This window comes from Camponotus floridanus, unplaced genomic scaffold, assembly GCF_003227725.1.
Source record: "Camponotus floridanus strain SB8 unplaced genomic scaffold, Cflo_v7.5 scaffold129, whole genome shotgun sequence".
NCBI lineage: Eukaryota > Metazoa > Arthropoda > Insecta > Hymenoptera > Formicidae > Camponotus > Camponotus floridanus.
In genome coordinates, this window is record NW_020229247.1 from 202623 (window position 1) to 221289 (window position 18667).

The following is an 18667-nucleotide window of genomic DNA, read 5'->3' on the forward strand; positions in this document are numbered from 1 at the left end:
ATGCGATGCCGTGCAATTCAAATAAAGTCGATCGCGTGAAGATGGTTAGCTAGAAGCGATTTCAAATTTATTTTATATACGCGCAGTGCTGCACAGCCTATCTCGTAGGGCTGCCAACTGTTAAACGATAAATTTTTTCGATCTAACCTAACCTCTCAGTGCTTTGGATGTCGAATGTAAACACAAGCGTATGCTGCCTGGATTTTATCATGCTTTCAAAAATAATATTTAATTATTTCATTAGTGTATTATATTTTATTACGTAGTATATTAATCGTATTAAATGTGCGACGTACAGTTTTACACATTTTAATGAGAAGCATATAATATAATTGGTTAGGTTAGATTAAATTAAAACAAGCTGCTGTGATTCATTTAACGTAATAGGATTAATTTGACGAATGTGCAGCTGTTGAAGTTACATGATATTTGTGGACACATTTTTAAAGTAATCATGAGTGTCTTATCTCATCTTGATTATATGAAATTAAAATATAAAATATTTATGTATTCCACATTAACGTTATTCATTACAAGTACTATATTACTTTTCTTATATCTCAATCATATTTCATCAATGAAGCTTTTCATATATCGCAGACAATATGATACTGTGTGTGGAATTTTACACAGGTAATACATGGCACAAAAATAATTTGTTCTCAAGTATTGTGCGTATTTCTCAAAAATAAATCAAATTAAATTATTTTAAGTAGGATTCAAAAATCACTACATTGCCAGGATTGTATCTTATTATAACTGCGATATTATCATCTTTTAATATGTATGTGCAGTATTACATACATAAAATATATAAATTTATTTGAAACGTACAGAAATCTTTATCTTATTTATAATATTTATGATATAAAAGAAAATTGCAACTCTAATGAAACAGAGCGGTGGAATAATTGGTTGATACTTATCCTGGTCTACAATATTTATCCTTTTTTCATCATTAGATTTTTGGTGCTTTTTTTATTATACAGATGTTATCTGTAAATATAGTACTTGTAATGTTGCTTCTGTATCACTGTAAGCACACAAAAATGATAGCATTTGCAGGTAATTATGTTATATATCGTTACTTATATATCGTAAGAAAGAGAAAATAAAATTAAAGTTGAATACTGAATGTGCTCTAAAGTAAATCTCATCTAAATAAATAAATGCATAAATGTGCGCCCCACATTCCTCATGAAAAAAATACATAATATTAATTTTTATGTATTATTATTTTTAGATTTTTATTCTTTTAAATTCTCTAGATACACTTTTCATTTCTCCTCTCTTTCTTTCCAACTACTAAATATAGATCTATCATTTTTAATATAGATCTGTCATTTTTAGTGTACATTATTGCAGTAAGTGGAATAAAGAGCAAATCTTTTGGCGCATTTAAAATGTACAGGAAAGTTTTATCTGATGCGTTTTTTTCAATAGAAATATCTGAAACAAAATGCATACGTCTTTTTTAATCTTAGTCTTTCTAAATAAAAATTAGAATAATAAATTTGCAAAATAATTTGCTTTAATATATTTTTATTGCAAACATATGAAGCAAAATGCTCAAGGTGCATCACTATGAAAACATCGATAGAATAAAAAATAGATCGCATACAAAAAAATTAAAATATTTACATTATATATTTGATATTTCTGCAAATATTTCCATTATTTTGAGATTGATTTGTTTCATGATATATTGTAATAATTAAAGTATGATTTCTGATATAATCTGCCATGAGACTGCAGAGAAAGCCAGCTTTAATTCTTTATTTTGTTCAATATTTTTAATAATATAATAATTAAATTAAAGTTCTATGAAAATATGCTTGAAATACTAAATAAAAAAGATTGTTTCTTATGTACAACCTTATACCTTATAGTTTAAGTAAACAAAAAATTATTGTTAATAATATACATATATAAATTGATAATTAAATAAAACAATTAATTAATTAATCGACATAATCTACATTTTTTTTTAGCTTTATGTCTAACATATATATATATATATATATATATATATATATATATATATATATGTATATATATTTTTATAAATAAAAAATGTTTCTTTCTAATATAAATTAAATAAAAAATATAATATGTCTTTAAATACTTTATATACATACCTGTTGCAATAAACCAATAAAGAATGCTTCTACATTCCTCCTTGTACTTTGGCATACATATCCTTTATGCCAATTATCTCGCAACACGCTTTTATCGCATGATGACAAACAAGCCCATTATCCTTCATGAATTTTCTTTACAAATATTTTTATATTATCAAACTGTGTAAAGAAATCATGTAACACTGAAAAATACAAAGTGATATTAAAAGAGAAGAAATAAATTTTATATTATATAGTATTGACAATTATTTTCTTACCAGTGTATTCCTTATATGTAGGAATATACATTAGTCTTTGACCAGCCCTATTTTTAACCATCTTTAGGGATGCTTTGGCTTTTGATAACGCAAATCCAGCTAATCCATTTTCATTTCCAGTTATTATAAATAAACTGATTCTAGTCTTACGTGCTAAATTATCGGTCATACAAGTTATCATTTTGTTTTCCAAAATCCAGGTTTCAAAACTTTCAAATATATCTGCAGAAAACAAAGATATTAATTATATAAGATTCTAATATTTAGAACTGAAACATCAAAAAAAAAATTGAAAATAGACATCGTATCACATGATTTTTGTATGTGTGTGATTTAACCATTATAATCTAATAATAGCATAAATATTAACCTTTTCCAATAAGATCTGATTCAATGCTTCTGCCATCCATTGTAACACTCGTCCAACCACATTCCAATGGCGATAATTTTATTTGCATTGGTCTGATCTGACTTTGTGGTAATTCCATAAGTTTTTGCTTTCTTTCAAGATTTACAAGTTTTTGCTGTTGAATTAATTCTTTTCCTCTAAACACAGGAGTGTTTAGACCAGGAAATTGTATTGGAATTTTTCCCATACCAATAATTTGCTCCTTATTTAGGAGCTTTCTCTTTTCACTACTCTTCTTGCTCTACCTCTGCGTCTTCTTGCATTACTGATACTTGTCACACCCTTTCATAATTCATCTTCAGGTCCTATAGAACAAAAGCACAGTGAAATACAAATTATTTTCTACTGTAAATATAAACTATTATCAAAATGCTATATCCATAAAAGTTCTACTTACTATTCGCAAAAAATATAGAGTTTCTCACATTATTTAATAAAGTGACTATTTTTAATAAATGTGAATGACTGACAAGCAATAAATTAAACAATATTAAATAATAATATACCTGAAAAAAATTTCATAATTTTATTGGAGTTAAATTGATAAATTAATTTTAAATACACATTATATGTTAATTACATATAATGATTTAGAGACAATGATATATTTCATTTGCGTTACCATTGTTTATAGATTGAACATTTTTTATCAAATTATTTACAACTCTAAATATGTAGCATACGACAAGCCATTTTTAAAATCTATAAAACAAACAACAAAGTTGTTCATAGTTTTCACTCTTTTTTGTCATAGTCTGCTTTTAGGCGATCTTAAAGTCACTAGATTAACAAAGTATCCGGCTTTAGATTATCCCTGAAAGGACGATGCCTCCTCTATAAACATAAAAATATGAACTTACGGTGCAATTTCATTGACGCTAAAAAGTAGCGTCAACCATTGGTTAAACAAAGAAGCAACTACTTACTTCTTTGTTCAACCAATGGTTGACGCTACTTTTTAGCGTCAATGAAATTGCACCTTTAGATTGGTAATATCTATCCTCTTCTAATGCATAAGAATTCTATGCATTAGCAAAGGATAGATATTATCAAGAATAAAATTATCGTTGACGCGTAGTATACTTTAGATCCACAATTATGGATCGTATTATTATCGTTTTACCTTTATGCTCGTGGCACCGATCTACAGGCTTCTCTCTGTTCGAATTTCGAATGTTACATTAGAGTGCGTTCGAAAATCCGATCGAAAGGAGCAGGGATTTTTTTTGTCCCGATTCATCACTACTCTACTTCGGGAGGATTCCGAACGCATCCTCGCTCGATTGATTATTTAATTATTCCGAGAGATGGCGCCGCGATCGATCAGTCGCCGCCCGAAGCACGGAGTGGAGAGTCGAGTGGGGCTCGTCCATCACGAGAGAAGAGAAAAAGGAAAGGAGAAAAAGGGAAAGAGAAAGAGAGAACGAAAGAGAGAGAGAGGGTACGATTAATACATAGCTTGCAGGAGAAATAAATCGGCGCGCGTGGAGATCGACGGCGACTCGGAGACGGGAGTAACATGCCAGTGAAGTGCGTTGTCAATCGGGAAAATCGTCACGAGACACCGCTATCTCCATCGGTATCCGTATCCGCGCAGGCGATCGCATCGATACCCGCGCTCACCGCCGCGTCGCACCGCTGCTCCTGAGGTAGGAGAAATAGCAATCGATGACGCCGATGACGCTGTGCGCGGCCGATCGTGCGAACGCAAAATATAACCTCATCGGTGCGTAAGATGCTACAACTTTTATCGCTTCGACCGGAGATACCGCTGTTTCGAGAAAGAAGCTGATCGGCGCACGCTCGTCGTGTGTGTGTGTCTGTGCGTTTGCGTACGCGCGCGTGGCTCGCACGTCCAACGTTGTTTTCGCAATCATTATCGGAGCCGCTCATCATGAAAGTGATCGTGAAGAAGCTGCTGGGAAAAGAATGTGTCGTTGACGTAAGTATACCGTCTTTCCATTTCCCCGCGTATCGACGACTTCGTCTCGCGATCTGAATTTTACTCTGGATTAATATTTACAGTCGTAGGGTTAAATTAATGTTTATCTTAAACGAATTAGAGGGAGGGTACTTAGACGTCCGTTATAAATAAAAAATTCGAATGCGTAGTTCGTTCTTCGATCGACTTTCTCATTTTAACAACGATCGAGCCTTGAGAGTCTTTAAAAATCTTTTTCGTAATAACTATTTTTTTATAATTAATTATAAGCGTTATCTTTTTGTGTATTATTATTCATATTATATGTATCATTTTTAGATATTGCCATCGGAGACAGTGTTGGAGTTGAAACACAAAGTGAGCGATCTGTTAGGCATCGATGTACCACAACAAAGATTATTACTCACTGGCAAAACTTTAGCGGGTAAGTATATTCAGTTATCTAGTGTCATGTATGATTGTTGTAATTCTGATTATAGATTATTTATTTCATGTATTTTAGATGAAAATCCACTAAGTTTCTATCCGGGAATCAAAGATGGCAGTAAATTAAATCTCTTGGTAATTAAAAAAACAGAGGAGGGTTCCAGCAAGGCAAAATCTTCGCCTCAACAAAAATTAGGCGTTCAATTGTTGAGAGATGAAGTTTCCAGAGTGCTCAGGCATTACTACACGGTATCTGAGACAGAGTCCATAGTCAATGAGCTGATAAAGGACTTGAAAAGCAAAGTGAATAGCCTTAGTTACGATGATCTAGAGAGATTAGCCATTGCGTTGCTCCAGGACCAAGAGAATGTAGCTTAAGAATAATTGAAAATTTTTCAATTCTGCTTACTGATTGATTATTGTAATACGAGTTTATTTAATTGAAGCATTATCTTATACATATTGCGCCTCTTAATAATTGGTATTTTGTAATTAAATGTATTTAAATCAAATAACCATGAGATTTAAAAAACATACCACTTTACGTAAAATTAAAATTTAAACGTAATTCACTTTATTAAAATTATTGTATGTGTACACGTGTCACATTGTGTTATGAATAATTAGGTTAATTATGTATTGGAAAATTCTTAAGGATCTGCCAAATCTAATTGACGGAAGTATCTCGCTACTAAACAGATGAATAAATTCAACGCCCCTAGCTCCTGCGCGTCCAGTTTTCTCTGAAAAAAGGGCAAAAAATGAGAATGTCATTAGTAAATTTTAATATGAACTTTTGTAGATATCAACGAGACGACGAGCTAGTTTAGATATAGAAGAAAAGTTCAGTCTCTTATTTTCTCAACCTTTTGTAACCTGACAAATGCATGTTTTTATTATTGCCTGAACCTTTTTCTAACACTGAAAACAACATAAATAGAGTAAACAGAAGTTATGCAATAAAAATGTTTTGTTAATAGAAATTAAACATTTTCCTTCCATTTTTCTCTCCCTTATATTATTTTACATTAGTAAAATTAGATCAATGATAGGTTAATTAGATTAATGACAAAAAATAAAATATATTAAATTGATTTAACTGAACTTTTCTTTACGTTAAATTAATATGTCGAAATTACAAAAGAAAACCAATGTTATTCTATATTTTTAAGGATGATATATAAGAGATTCAACTCTTATACACATTTGTGTGCGAAAAAGAGAGAAAGATTATGTTAAATCATATTTTTTCACCATACATTTAGTAATGTAGATACCTGAAATTTATTTTATTCTTTTTATTATATTAAACAAATCAAATAGCAACTAGATATTAGAGAAATAAAAGGATCTTTTAGCGGAAGATCAATTTTCATTTGTTTAAATTTGTATAAATTCAAATATTTATATCTTTATAATTCATTGAATTATTTGATTTAAAAAATCTATTTTGCCTCTTTTTTTTTTATATTATTTCAAGATCATATATATATATATATATATATATATATATATATATATGTTTTTCAATTTTTAAATTTCTAGAATACACAGAGAATATGATTTAGACTTGCCAATATAAAAGAGATTAAACAAACATTCCTCTTCTCTTTTCAAAGCATAAAATAACATTGATTAATAAAAATAAATTAATTTACGTGCAATATTGATTTACTTTTAATAATCTAGTTTGATTAAGTTTAATAAGTTTTACAGAATCTGCGCGGATGACGGAACACGCTCGTGCCAACGAACGCAAGCAGGAACAGGTATCAGGCTGCAAAGGTTGCTCCAAGATCGCGAGTAATGTATAGATCCACTGGCCTATTTTGTATTCGATTCTCTTTTCAGTTTCCACAAAGTGCACAAGATGTTCAAGTACTTGCTCCACAGTTGATTGATTGAAGCAAAACAGAGTATTTAATGTGGGTTCAATTTTCTCTTTATTACCTAAACAGAAGCTGATCCAACCTTCTCGATCATTTATGCTAGGCTGTAATATCAAAAAGAAGAAATAAACCAAAAAGTGATTGAAGATTTTTTTCAAATTTCAAACAAATTTATTATGTAATAATAAAAAAGATTTACCAAATTAATGTCAGGTATCTTCCATTTACGTTTACCCACTTGTATCTCATCCTTCAGTTGGCTTACATACAATCTTATGTCAGAAAAATCGGAAACTTGATACTGTTGCCATTCCAAGGTTGGGCTGAGACTCGGTGGAGCTTCAACACATCCTGCTAACTTTTATAATTATATTAGTGTACAATATTTATTAAATTTGTCATCAATATTATATATAATATTACTGAAATCAACTTACAGTTTTAACGCAGCCTCTTGACAGTTTTGTACATGATAGATCTATATCAGCCACCACTACATCTGCACATTGTTGGGCTTCTATTCTATGGAATCAACAATTTTTAATTATTTGTTATTTGATTGCAAGAGTTTCTGTCTCTTATCAACTTAAAAAAAGCAAGATATATATATTTCTTTTTGACAAACTTCTTAAATAGAAAAATATTTAATAACATATGAAAAATACATCTTTGAAAAGAACAAAACTATAATAGATTAGATCTTTTAATTGCACTTTTCTACATGCTTTTTTGTTATAAAATAGAGTAAAATTATACATATGATTAAAATTTTAGAAACAGGGGAAAAATATAAAGAAATGCCTAAAATTAATTAAGGTAAAAGCTTTATTATAAATTACATCACTCGTTTAATGTATTCCTCTCCGGAAGTAGGTGGCAATGAAAGATTAATATCCTTTTCGTTGATATTTCCCACTTCGAATACTGGTCGTTTCAAATAATCCATCATATTGATTCAATATTTTTACTTTTTAACAAAACATTTTGGCACGAGGCGAACTAAAAATTTTTTGAGTTTAAGGTTAGTTTCGAGAAACTTTCGAGACGTTCACTACTACAATGGTAAACGCACTGGTAAACAGCTGATTAGAACTGCATAAAGCTTCGTCCATTTGAAAGAGTAATTTTGAAAATATCTCTTTTTTTATTTAATACTCTCCAATAATAATTACATTTATCATTTTTATTTATTAAAATGATTAAAATCGATATCAATAATACATTTCTTTTAAGTCAGTATTAACGACATATTTGTAGTCAATGGTAAGTGAATATATAGGCACAGCAGAAAATTAAATTTACATCGTTAAGAAAATATTAACATTATTAATTATTAATTAAAAATATACATTTTAACAATAAGATTTTTTAGAAAAATACGAAAATCTTCCGATGTCTAATTTTTATTGCATTGGATATGATTGCACGAGGAGAATTCTCGACCCTAGCAATTCACAATTATGATTATTTTCAGAGATATTTATCACATATATATTTTGTAAAAGTGCAGAAAAAAGAATTTTATTTTCTATCGTAATTTAATTGTACATATTTTTTTATAATAATATGAGTATTTTAAAGAGAATAAAATTAAGCTGACATGCTATTTTTTGCTTTTTAAATATAAAATATACCATGAGACGCGCAATCAAAGCCAATCCAAAGTTTTCTTTTAGCGAATCAATTCCTCTGATTGGCTATGTTCCATCTGAAACAGATATCTCTTTTTCGCCTGCGACTGAACCAGATCGATAAAGGTAGATAGAAAAGAAGAATTGCCAGAATTTGAAGATGAGATAACCAATTAAGAATGAAAACAAAATGCATTAAAATTGATGATATATTCGCAAAAGTGACAACTAAAGGAAGGGTAAAATAGGCATGAAGGCGCGGAGGAAAACATCCGAAAATAGAATACAAAATAATGTGCAGTATCATTGTTATATGTATAGTTTTGCTGCGCCATTCTGCGGTTTCATCATGATTTAATGATTTAAACCTCCTTTCACGCAAAGCGTAGATTTCGATATTTAAAGTTAACCTCCATCACTTGTGCTCCAATTGTGGACGCTATAGCTGAATTTCTTGGTGAAAGGCAAAAGAAATAGCGTAATGAGCGAGGACACCGATCGACTGAGTAAATATCTAAAGCATTCGCTGAACACGATGCCGAAATCGAATGTAAGATATTTATATAGTTTGGGACAATATTCATATATTATATTAAATATATTAATATATTATATTAAATTTAGAAAATTTAACAAATATATTAGATACATTAACATCAATAATACACAAAGTCAAATATTTAATTTGATAAAACTTTCTCAAATTAAATTTAGTTATCAAACCAGATATTAAGTAATTATCTTATTTTTCACTGATAATTTTTCACTAAAGATATATCTGAATGTTTATAGGTATTGGAATGTCGCGTTTGTGAAGAGGTCTTTACCGTGGATGGTGTAAAAGTACCACGCTTGTTACACTGTGGACATACAGTGTGCCATGCATGCCTATTACGATTGAGAACTTGCATGCAGGATCAGCAGTTTCTGTTGTGTCCTTTTGATCGACAACCCACCGCCGTGCACGAGAACAGTGTCTATAGTCTGAAGAAGAACTTTGCACTCATCGAACTGCTCGAACGGTTGGAACAATCCAATAGTGAGAAGACAGTGGTGTTGGAACGCGAGAGGCATCAATCAAATCAGTCGTGCGATGAAGACGAAGCTCACATTGCTGTTCTCTATTGCACTGTTTGTGCCACGCATTTGTGCGAGACATGTGACACCGCCACACATTCATCTAAAACATTAGGAAAACATAGACGAGTGCCACTGTCAGAGAAGCCACGTGAGAAACCTCGCTGTCCAATACACATGGAGCATGTGGCCGAATTTACATGCACCCAAGAAGGTTGTCACAATTCCTTGATGTGTTATCTGTGTAAAGAATATGGCAAACATAGCACACACAAGGTAACTTTATTTATAGCACACTTCTCAGTTTATACATTGTACAATTTTGCCTATTCTTTAAATGATAGCCGGCATTGGTGGAGGAAGAGGCCGAGAACATTAGAAAGTCCATTATTGCAGCGTTGCAAAAAATGACGCAGTTTATGGAAAGCATGAGGGACACCGCTCATAAAATAGGTATTGTTTTACTTTATGTATTATTTTATGTTTCAATTTATGTAATGTTTATGTATTATTTATATTTTCTTATGAAAATAAAGAAATGAGTCTAAACTAGAAAAGAAAATATAAATTTTTGTTGTGTGAATGTATTTTTAAATCTAAATCTTTATCATATATCAAATAATGTTCAGATATAAACAGTATAAGTGGAAAGGAATGGCTTATGGCTTTTTTCAATTATTTTTTGCTAATAGCTGAAGATGGGCCAAATTAGGACTGAAACGTACATTAAATAATTTAAATACTCTTAAACACTTGTGTGCATTGTTTATTGCGCTTGATTTATATTAGCCTATTCCTTTCCACTTACATTGTTTATTATATATATATTTATTTCATATATACAATCTTAATAAAAACTAACGTATACACGCTTTTTGATTTATTAGTAAGCTTTTGTAGGACATATCCATTAATTTTATCATTAATTTTTTACATTTGTATGAATAAATTTTCTTTAAATTCAATAAATTATATAATGTTTGACTTATTGTGCTGGTTCTCTTTTCGCTATTTTTTATATTAAAATTATACACTTAAAGCCTTTTACATTGTATTTTTACATTGTATATATCTTTCTCTCATATCTTTATATACTTTCTGTCAATTTATATTTCATAATTTTAGAAATAGTAATCGAAGAATTGGAGGGTTGGGCAATCGAAGACGCGAGGAGGAGAGTACGATATCACTTCGAAGAATTACGCGCTGTTCTAGCTGAACAAGAAAAAACGGCGATGGCATATATCGAGACGGAAACTCGTGGTAGATTGTGCGCGTTGAGACAGCAACAAAAAGATCTCACGACTACGAGATCACATGTGGCCGGTGTGTGTATCCAATGCGAGAGTATACTCGATTCTGAAGACTGGAAATTATTAAGTAGCTCAGAAAAAGTCAAGGAAGTTTTGGCGACGTTGGAGCAACAGCAACAGCATTACGCGCAATTGGGACCGGATTTTCTTAGTCCCGAATCCTCTATACCAATTATATTCAGCAAGGTTTGTTAAAGTTTTTTCATTCTAGATAAAACATTGTAGATGTTGAATTATATATAATTTATCTTAATTGTTCCAGTTGTTCTGGAACAGTGTTACAATATAAATTCTTTGATTTCGAATAATTTGAATGATTTATAAAACAATTATAGTAAATTTTTATATCTATCCTTTTTGTTAAGCTATTTCAAAGCAATCATTTCTGATTCTTAAAAAACATAATTACAGTAATCAAATTTTTTTTATATAATTTGCCTTGTTTACTATCTCATCTTTTTTTTTTAATTTTTTTCTAACGCATTTTCTTTTATTATAGGATAATAGGATACATATTGGAACAAAAATCGATATGCGCGTAGTGATTTTGGGACTAGACGGGGCGGGAAAGACAAGTATTCTGTCCGCCATGCGTGGTGTTACGTTGTCAAGCCCACCGATTCCCACTATTGGCTTTAATGTTGAGAGCTTAGAATACATGAATCTCGTGTTTACTCTCTGGGACGTTAGCGGCCATCAAAAATTTAGACCATTATGGAAGCATTATTATCATAACACACAAGCTGTCATTTTTGTAATTGATGCTAGTGATAGATCTCGTTTTGAAGAAGCACAAAATGAATTATCAAAGATACTTTATGAACGAGAATTGAAGGATACTCTGCTTTTAATCTATGCTAATAAACAGGTAAATATAACATTTACTTATTTGTATTGTAAATATATATTTAATTCTCACATGAAATGTTTTTTTATATCAATATTTACATTAGTAATATTTGGATTAAATTTGTAATTTGCAAAAATTCGAATGAATTTAAATGAATTTAAATTATATAATTTAAGTTTCCAGTAAATGTATATTTTTACAGGATATTGCAGGTTGTGCAAGTGTTGAGGAATTAGTCGATATATTTGGTTTGCATAAACTTTGTTGTGCGAGAGTATGGCATATTCAGGGCTCATCTTTAATTACTAATACCAATGGTACCCTGCAGGGTCTTGATTGGCTCTTGACACAATGCGTGTAGAGATTTTTTTTGTATAAAACTATTTATGTGGATAAGAAATAAAAGAGACACATTGCGCGTTTATTAATGTGGTTTCCACATAGGACAGATTGAAGCGAACTGAAATTAGGTAAATAAAAATCACGCAAGAAAGATATCGTGTGAGTTTTGATGTAAAAAATGATTATTTTCTATAAATTATTTCTTTGCAAAATAGGTTCTATTGAGTATTATTGTTTGAGAAATTATTATGAAAAATTTCTCAATCATTTTTTATGACAACACTCGATTATACTTTCGTGCGTTAATTTTTCTTTTTTTAATTTATTAATTAATATTCATATAATTTAAATTTATTTTTTTATATGCTCTGTGAGCGTGGATGATCAATATAAGTTAATATATCTAATATATTGCTGTAGATCTATATTAGCTCGTCAATACACGAAAAAAGTCTGCTCTATCAAGTTTATCTGTGTTACATCAAAAAAATAGTTTCAAATACAAATAATATTAGTTTATTTCCCAATATAAAAATTGAACTACAAGATTTTAATCATATTTAAACATACCATAAAATAGCCTGTATATGTATGTATATACATATAATATGAAAATTAAAAGCAATTTGTACAGTCAATTCATACACATTATTATAAATAATGAAAATAAATTAGAAATAGGATTAGGTTATGTATGATTGAATTATGAGAGTATTTAAGGACTATAAAAATAAGTTCTAAGCATATCTAAAAAAGTCTTATTTATTTTATTACATCGGTTATTGTGTTGCCTCTGATACATCGTACCAATTATCATTCAGTCATATTTGCACACATTCATCCTTGTCTTTCTTTCTTTTAATTGGAGCGTTTTTTAATTATGTGTACATTATATGAAGAAATTGAAATAATATATATTATATATATATATATAATGTATTATAATATATATTATTATTAATAATATATATTATAATATATTTAGCATCATATTTAAATTACATGAATTATCTTTTAATGTATAAAACACTTGACAAACAAAAACAACATAGAGTCTTTTATGGAGTTGCACCAATGGTGAACACGGGCTAGATGACTCTTACTTCTTTCTCTAATTTTTAATATTGTTTTTTTTTTTTGTATTCCACACACATCCGATGTATCTCGTGGAAATATCAATCACTTGATCTATACTTACACGATCGACGTTTACAAGTTAATATTTCAGGATAATTTGCGCTCGAATAGTAATAAATTATATCGTGATTAAAAATGTTTAGACGCTGTGATACCAAGACCAAAATAATTACTGAAATATTGGGCGAGACTTTATTTTGAAATCTAAAACCGAACTCAACGTAACATCTTCGTAGAAAATATGGCGACATAATCGACGAGACTATTATCCTGTTCTCTTGCTATTGCATGTCTTTAGATTACAATTTTGTGCCTGTGGGAGAATTAGTACGCGTCGCGACCACGTAGCTTCTGGAATACAGTCTGTGTGTGTTTACGTCCACGCGCGACACATTCATTTATATTTACAATTCATCATGCTCCTATAAAGAGAAGGATAAAGGCATTAATATAATTGATAGTATCATAATCAATACATTTTGTTAAAATGGATGTGTTCAGAAACGAGGAATTCCAATTTTTATCGTCAGTAGATATCGGAACAAATGTAAACATCATAAGCACTCAAAGTTTCATAATTTTATTAAAATAAAATATAAATTAATATATATAGATACTTACTTCATCTGGTTTATCGTTATCATCATCTTCGGGTATATCTGGTATATTATTATCTTCATTTTCAGCATCTGGTATATTGTTATCTTCATCTTCATCATCTTCGTCTTTGCTTTCGCTTTCTTTTACCTCTTTGTCTCTTTGCTTCCTTTCCTCTTCGTCTTGCGCTTCTTTCATTTTCTTTTCACCTTCCTATAATTTTTAGAATAAACAGAATATTTTCAATGTATTTATCTTATTCATAAAAATTAAATATTACTATGCAATGAATCAATCAGTTACACATTTGTAATAAGATAAATATAAAAAATGTAACAACAAGAATCGAATACTTACCAATGTAGGTTTCCAGACTTCTTCTCCGAATTTGCGCGCGACTTCCGGATCATCGGTGATTAGAACGTTATCGAAAATGGTACCAGATTTAACTTGCCATAAATCAAAACCGACAGCGCAGATTTCGTCACGCTTATAAAGCTCGAGATCAGCTGTATATTCAGGATTATCGATTTCGGGATGAATCCACGGTCCCTTATAGTTAGGATTGTCGATTTGTTTCGGTTTCCATTCACCCTGAAATTATTACATAATTTTTAGAAGCAAATAAATAAGATTTATTGTGTCGTGAAGTACTATATAAAATTCTGAATATATATCAATTTCAATATACGAACCTTGTAATCAGGATTATCGATCATGGGTGCTTCCCATTCGCCATCCATTTCGTCATCCCAGTCCTCAGGTTTGGTAGCTTCAGGATCAGGAATGTGCTCGGGTTTGTCCCAGTCCTCTGGTTTTTTATCCTCAGGATCATCGATACTGGGTTTGTCATCCCAATCTGCAGGTTTGGTTTGAGATGGATCCTTGATTTTCTTTGGAGGGAGGAAACCCCAGTCTGCTTCCAACTCACCGGACTCTACTTCCTCGTTGTCGATGAGTACCTGAAAAGTTATTTTATTGAGGAATAATCGAATCAGCAAACTTTCTAGCAATAATTTTTAAACAAATAGTAAATTGATATGTTGATCTTTGCCGTACACGCACAATAAATCATATAGCTCATGTGCAATAAACAAACAAGATAATCTTTGCTTTACGAGATCTTTTAGCACTTGTCCTCCACGGCAATCAGTGAAGACATGAGACTCTAAGCTCGATATGATAATTCATGGGCACATTATAATATAATATAATATATAGTGAATATTTACCTTGTATGTATTATCAGGTTTAACAATCAACGTGTACAAATGTGTGTAGATATCGTCCTTGCAGCGAATGTCTTTATTTATCAAAAGATTCTTGCCTTTATAATTAAAGATGACATGCACTTTTTTAATTCCTGGGCCACAAATATCAGGTCCTGTATAAAAACAAATAATGTAATGTTAAAATTGATGTTTTTAATTCATTAAATAAGTATAAGTATGTATATAAATTTAAATAATTATATGTAATATATAAGAATATGATTAATAATAATATATATATATATAAATGTTAAAATTTTTATTTGCATATTTTAAAAATTTCTAAGATAATTATTTTTTCATATGTTAAAATAAATAAAATAGTTTGAATTTTGTATATGATAATTAAGTGTTATAATACATGTATCTTTTCTGGTGCCTGCAATATGCATAATCGCTATATACAGGGCATATGAAAGAGTATTGCTTTCCGAGGACCTATAGCACTTGTCATACACTGATATAACCAGTGACTCTTAGGCTCGGGATCGTTATCGTTATTATGAATTCGTTATCGATAACACAATTCTGATAAGAAGACTTACCGAACATAATTAGGTATGGGCTTTCTCCATACAAATTTTTCTGGTCGATTGAGCAATCGAACACTTTGAGATATCCACCACCACAGTCAATGTTTTGTTCATGCTTGACAGTGAATTGGATAACAAGAGTCTTTTCCTTATTGCTGAACGGAGTGAATTTCTTACTGACAGCATAAAACCTTGCATCTTGTGATGTCTGAATACCTGAGAAAAATGTGGAAAAATATAGAAAATGCTCTTTACACATAAACAAACAAAATTTTATATTTCATAAATTGTAATCGCTGATATATTCTTTCAAGTACCTTTATCATTTTCTGGATCGTTCCAAAATTTTCCATGACTTAAAACAAATTTTCCAAATTCTTTATCCGGATACTCAGAGTAGACCCAAGTTTTTTCCCATGAATCTGAAATGACAAGTTTCTCTATAAAATAATATACACACACAAAAATATTATAATATATACACATTATTACTTCAATTTTAATATATATTTTATTGACATATGTGTGTGTGTATGTATGTATACAAAAGATTTATATAAAATGTTATATTTATTTTTACTCATTAATATACATTATTATTCATTAATAATTTCAAGCTATTAAATTTAAATATAAAGATGGTTTTATCAATTTATTATTTATTAATGAATAAAATATAAATTAGAAAAAAATTGAATTTTATATATTGTATATTTTATAAATTGTATTTTATATATATTTTATATATTATAGTTTAATATATTATACATTCATACATGTAATATATATTATTTCAATTTCATGAGTAAATGTGTATTAAATGTATCATTACACATGATGTATTATCACCTATATATAATTATATGTGATTTCTGTTTACGAAAGATTCGTGGAATTTTAATTCATCTAAGAAATAACTAATATAAAGCGATAATATTTGCATGAAATCCTTGCTGCATCCTCGAGCAAGAAGGTAAACGAGAGGGGGCAAGAACCGGTTAAAATTAAAAAAGCGACGATATATAACTGTACCATATAACTCGAGAGACAAAGAGAGATAACACTATCCCTCGTCGGCAATTTCGGCAAATTTAATTTCCAAAAGATGTGGAAAAATAAAGCTAGTCGTCGCGTTCCATTGTCATTGAAATAAACATAAGAAGTTTATTGTTTTTATCATTCTTTTCTTGTCTCGTTCTCTGTCCAACGTTCAAGTATCTATTTCTTACTCCGACTTATATACACGGAAAAAAATGTACAAAATGTAGCTAAAAAAACCAAGATATATCACGTGTACTTCTTGCGCTTTATATTTCAGCAAAACAGACACCTATAGTTAAAAGAAGAATAAAGAGCTAAGGAAAATAAATAAAACAGAGACAAATCTTGTCGGCATCTGCCAGGAATCTGAATTTAACGGGACAACATCCACGTCACCGGAAAGATCCGTTCATCGATCAAGGGTTTTTTATCTTTTCTCGGCATGCCTAAAAGGAGACAGCCTTAGATACGGTGGTCTCGGAGCAAGAGAGGGAAAACAGGATGAGGGCAGAATTAAGCGTAAATGGACGGATCCGTAGAGAGGAATCATTTTCGCCCGGCATCGAAATCTTGACCAAGTGAAATCGGCATCGCATCGCTCTTATCACGTCGTTCACCGCTAACCGGAGGGTCGAGCATGCAGATTGATCGATCTGGAGGCATCGTGTCGATGGCGATAAACGAGGTGCCACGCGCTAGCACGATTGCCACGAGAGACTAGACTTCCGACTGCGTGTCGGCCTCTCGATGCTTCCATCTATCTCTCTCCTTCTCTCTCTCCCACCCCGGCGCGTCGTGGCGCATATGGCCGATACCGCTTCGAAAAATTATGACATGATATATATATCGCGGATATGTGTATGTACATCGCGAGTGATTCTCTCGAGTCGTGCGTAGCCCGAAATGATTTCGTACTGTAGGAAATGATGGAGGCAGGTGACCGAAAGACGTCGGTCGACAGGACAACACGAAGCCATGGAAGCGCGACAGGGCGTGCGGTTACCAAGGAGAGACCGCGTCCTCGTCTCTCCTGCGAGACACGACGCGTGCGAAGGATATTTTCGCCTCTTCCATTCCGCTCGATGCGTTGTCCTCAAGGATCGAGGAACGAGAAGACGCGAAATAAATGCGAACGAGGGTGTGGTTCACCGTGAGAGCGGATCGCGGCCCTCGGATTCGCCACGGTCTTCGTGGCAAAGGAACAAGCCGCCGCGCGAGTCTCGGCGGCCGGGTTGATACTCCGGAAAGGACGATTATTACTCACCATCGTTGAATTTCTCGTCCAGGTAGATGTCCGCTGTGACAATAGCGAGTACTACGAGTAGAACAAACGTGCAGAGAGACCGCATTTTCGGACGCCGACAGAACGACGTGATCCCGAAGAGACGACGATGAAGGAGGCACTTGCCACCACGACGAACTGGCCGATAATGTTCGTTCGGCGGACGTGGTTGGTGACTTTAGCGGCCATCAGGGTAGACAGATGGAACGCGCCGATTGGCGGACGCGCGCCGGCCAATCAGCGCCGACCACGCTCTACCAACGTTGCGCCACACCGTGGTCGCGGTTGGCCATGCGGCGTCGCACATAACCTCGCGTCAGTGGTTATCGCAGCCGCTCTTATCTGTCGTCGGTATCTGATACGGTAGCGTTCTTTGCCGACAGTGAAATTTGTACGAGGGCGTCCGACGCGGTGGAAGTCGCTGATTGGCTGCGAGGATACCCGTCATTTTCAAACCGGTTGCGTTTCTTCTCCCGGTCAAATCTCGGTCTTCCACTTCTAACATTGCGTCGGAGATGCTTGGATATTT

The 18667-nt window shown here is 31.9% G+C and overlaps 5 protein-coding genes across 9 annotated transcripts; 2 read left to right on the plus strand and 3 right to left on the minus strand.

Annotated features, from left to right (window-relative positions):
- Positions 1–1434: 1434 nt before the first annotated feature.
- Positions 1435–3619, minus strand: LOC112637081 (28S ribosomal protein S5, mitochondrial-like). 4 transcript variants are annotated; one of them, XR_003122389.1, is made up of 5 exons: positions 3205–3259; positions 2769–3112; positions 2399–2620; positions 2139–2323; positions 1435–1449 (listed from the first exon to the last, which is right to left on the minus strand). XR_003122389.1 is itself a non-coding variant. In XM_025405969.1 (4 exons), the coding sequence occupies exons 2-4, from the start codon at positions 2992–2994 to the stop codon at positions 2256–2258; spliced, it is 516 nt and encodes a 171-aa protein (XP_025261754.1). In that variant the 5' UTR covers positions 2995–3112; positions 3430–3619; the 3' UTR covers positions 2122–2255. The 4 variants fall into 4 exon arrangements, 3 of the variants coding, with proteins under 3 accessions (XP_025261754.1, XP_025261753.1, XP_025261752.1); XM_025405969.1 differs by lacking the exons at positions 1435–1449; positions 3205–3259 and adding an exon at positions 3430–3619 and having other exon boundaries at positions 2122–2323; XM_025405968.1 differs by lacking the exons at positions 1435–1449; positions 3205–3259 and adding an exon at positions 3314–3351 and having other exon boundaries at positions 2122–2323.
- A 499-nt stretch (positions 3620–4118) lies between these two features.
- LOC105258702 (ubiquitin-like protein 4A) lies at positions 4119–5896 on the plus strand. Its single transcript, XM_011270146.2, has 3 exons — positions 4119–4749; positions 5068–5173; positions 5252–5896. Exons 1-3 carry the CDS (start codon positions 4702–4704, stop codon positions 5551–5553), a joined length of 456 nt encoding a protein of 151 aa, XP_011268448.1. The 5' UTR covers positions 4119–4701; the 3' UTR covers positions 5554–5896.
- Positions 5737–8140, minus strand: LOC105258703 (gem-associated protein 2). Of its 2 annotated transcripts, none has more exons than XM_011270148.3 (5): positions 7904–8138; positions 7502–7586; positions 7264–7422; positions 6890–7168; positions 5737–5918 (listed from the first exon to the last, which is right to left on the minus strand). In XM_011270148.3, the coding sequence occupies exons 1-5, from the start codon at positions 8011–8013 to the stop codon at positions 5826–5828; spliced, it is 726 nt and encodes a 241-aa protein (XP_011268450.1). In that variant the 5' UTR covers positions 8014–8138; the 3' UTR covers positions 5737–5825. The 2 variants fall into 2 exon arrangements, with proteins under 2 accessions (XP_011268450.1, XP_011268449.1); XM_011270147.3 differs by having other exon boundaries at positions 5800–5918; positions 6851–7168; positions 7904–8140.
- Positions 8141–8781: 641 nt separating this feature from the next.
- LOC105258704 (E3 ubiquitin-protein ligase TRIM23) lies at positions 8782–12601 on the plus strand. Its single transcript, XM_011270149.3, has 6 exons — positions 8782–9245; positions 9488–10048; positions 10117–10225; positions 10898–11271; positions 11585–11953; positions 12138–12601. The coding sequence occupies exons 1-6, from the start codon at positions 9177–9179 to the stop codon at positions 12294–12296; spliced, it is 1641 nt and encodes a 546-aa protein (XP_011268451.1). The 5' UTR covers positions 8782–9176; the 3' UTR covers positions 12297–12601.
- Positions 12602–13380: 779 nt separating this feature from the next.
- Positions 13381–18322, minus strand: LOC105258705 (calreticulin). Its single transcript, XM_011270150.2, has 8 exons — positions 18121–18322; positions 16133–16237; positions 15828–16031; positions 15244–15395; positions 14707–14973; positions 14369–14605; positions 14036–14224; positions 13381–13836 (listed from the first exon to the last, which is right to left on the minus strand). Exons 1-8 carry the CDS (start codon positions 18203–18205, stop codon positions 13819–13821), a joined length of 1257 nt encoding a protein of 418 aa, XP_011268452.1. The 5' UTR covers positions 18206–18322; the 3' UTR covers positions 13381–13818.
- Between the last annotated feature and the right edge of the window lie 345 nt (positions 18323–18667).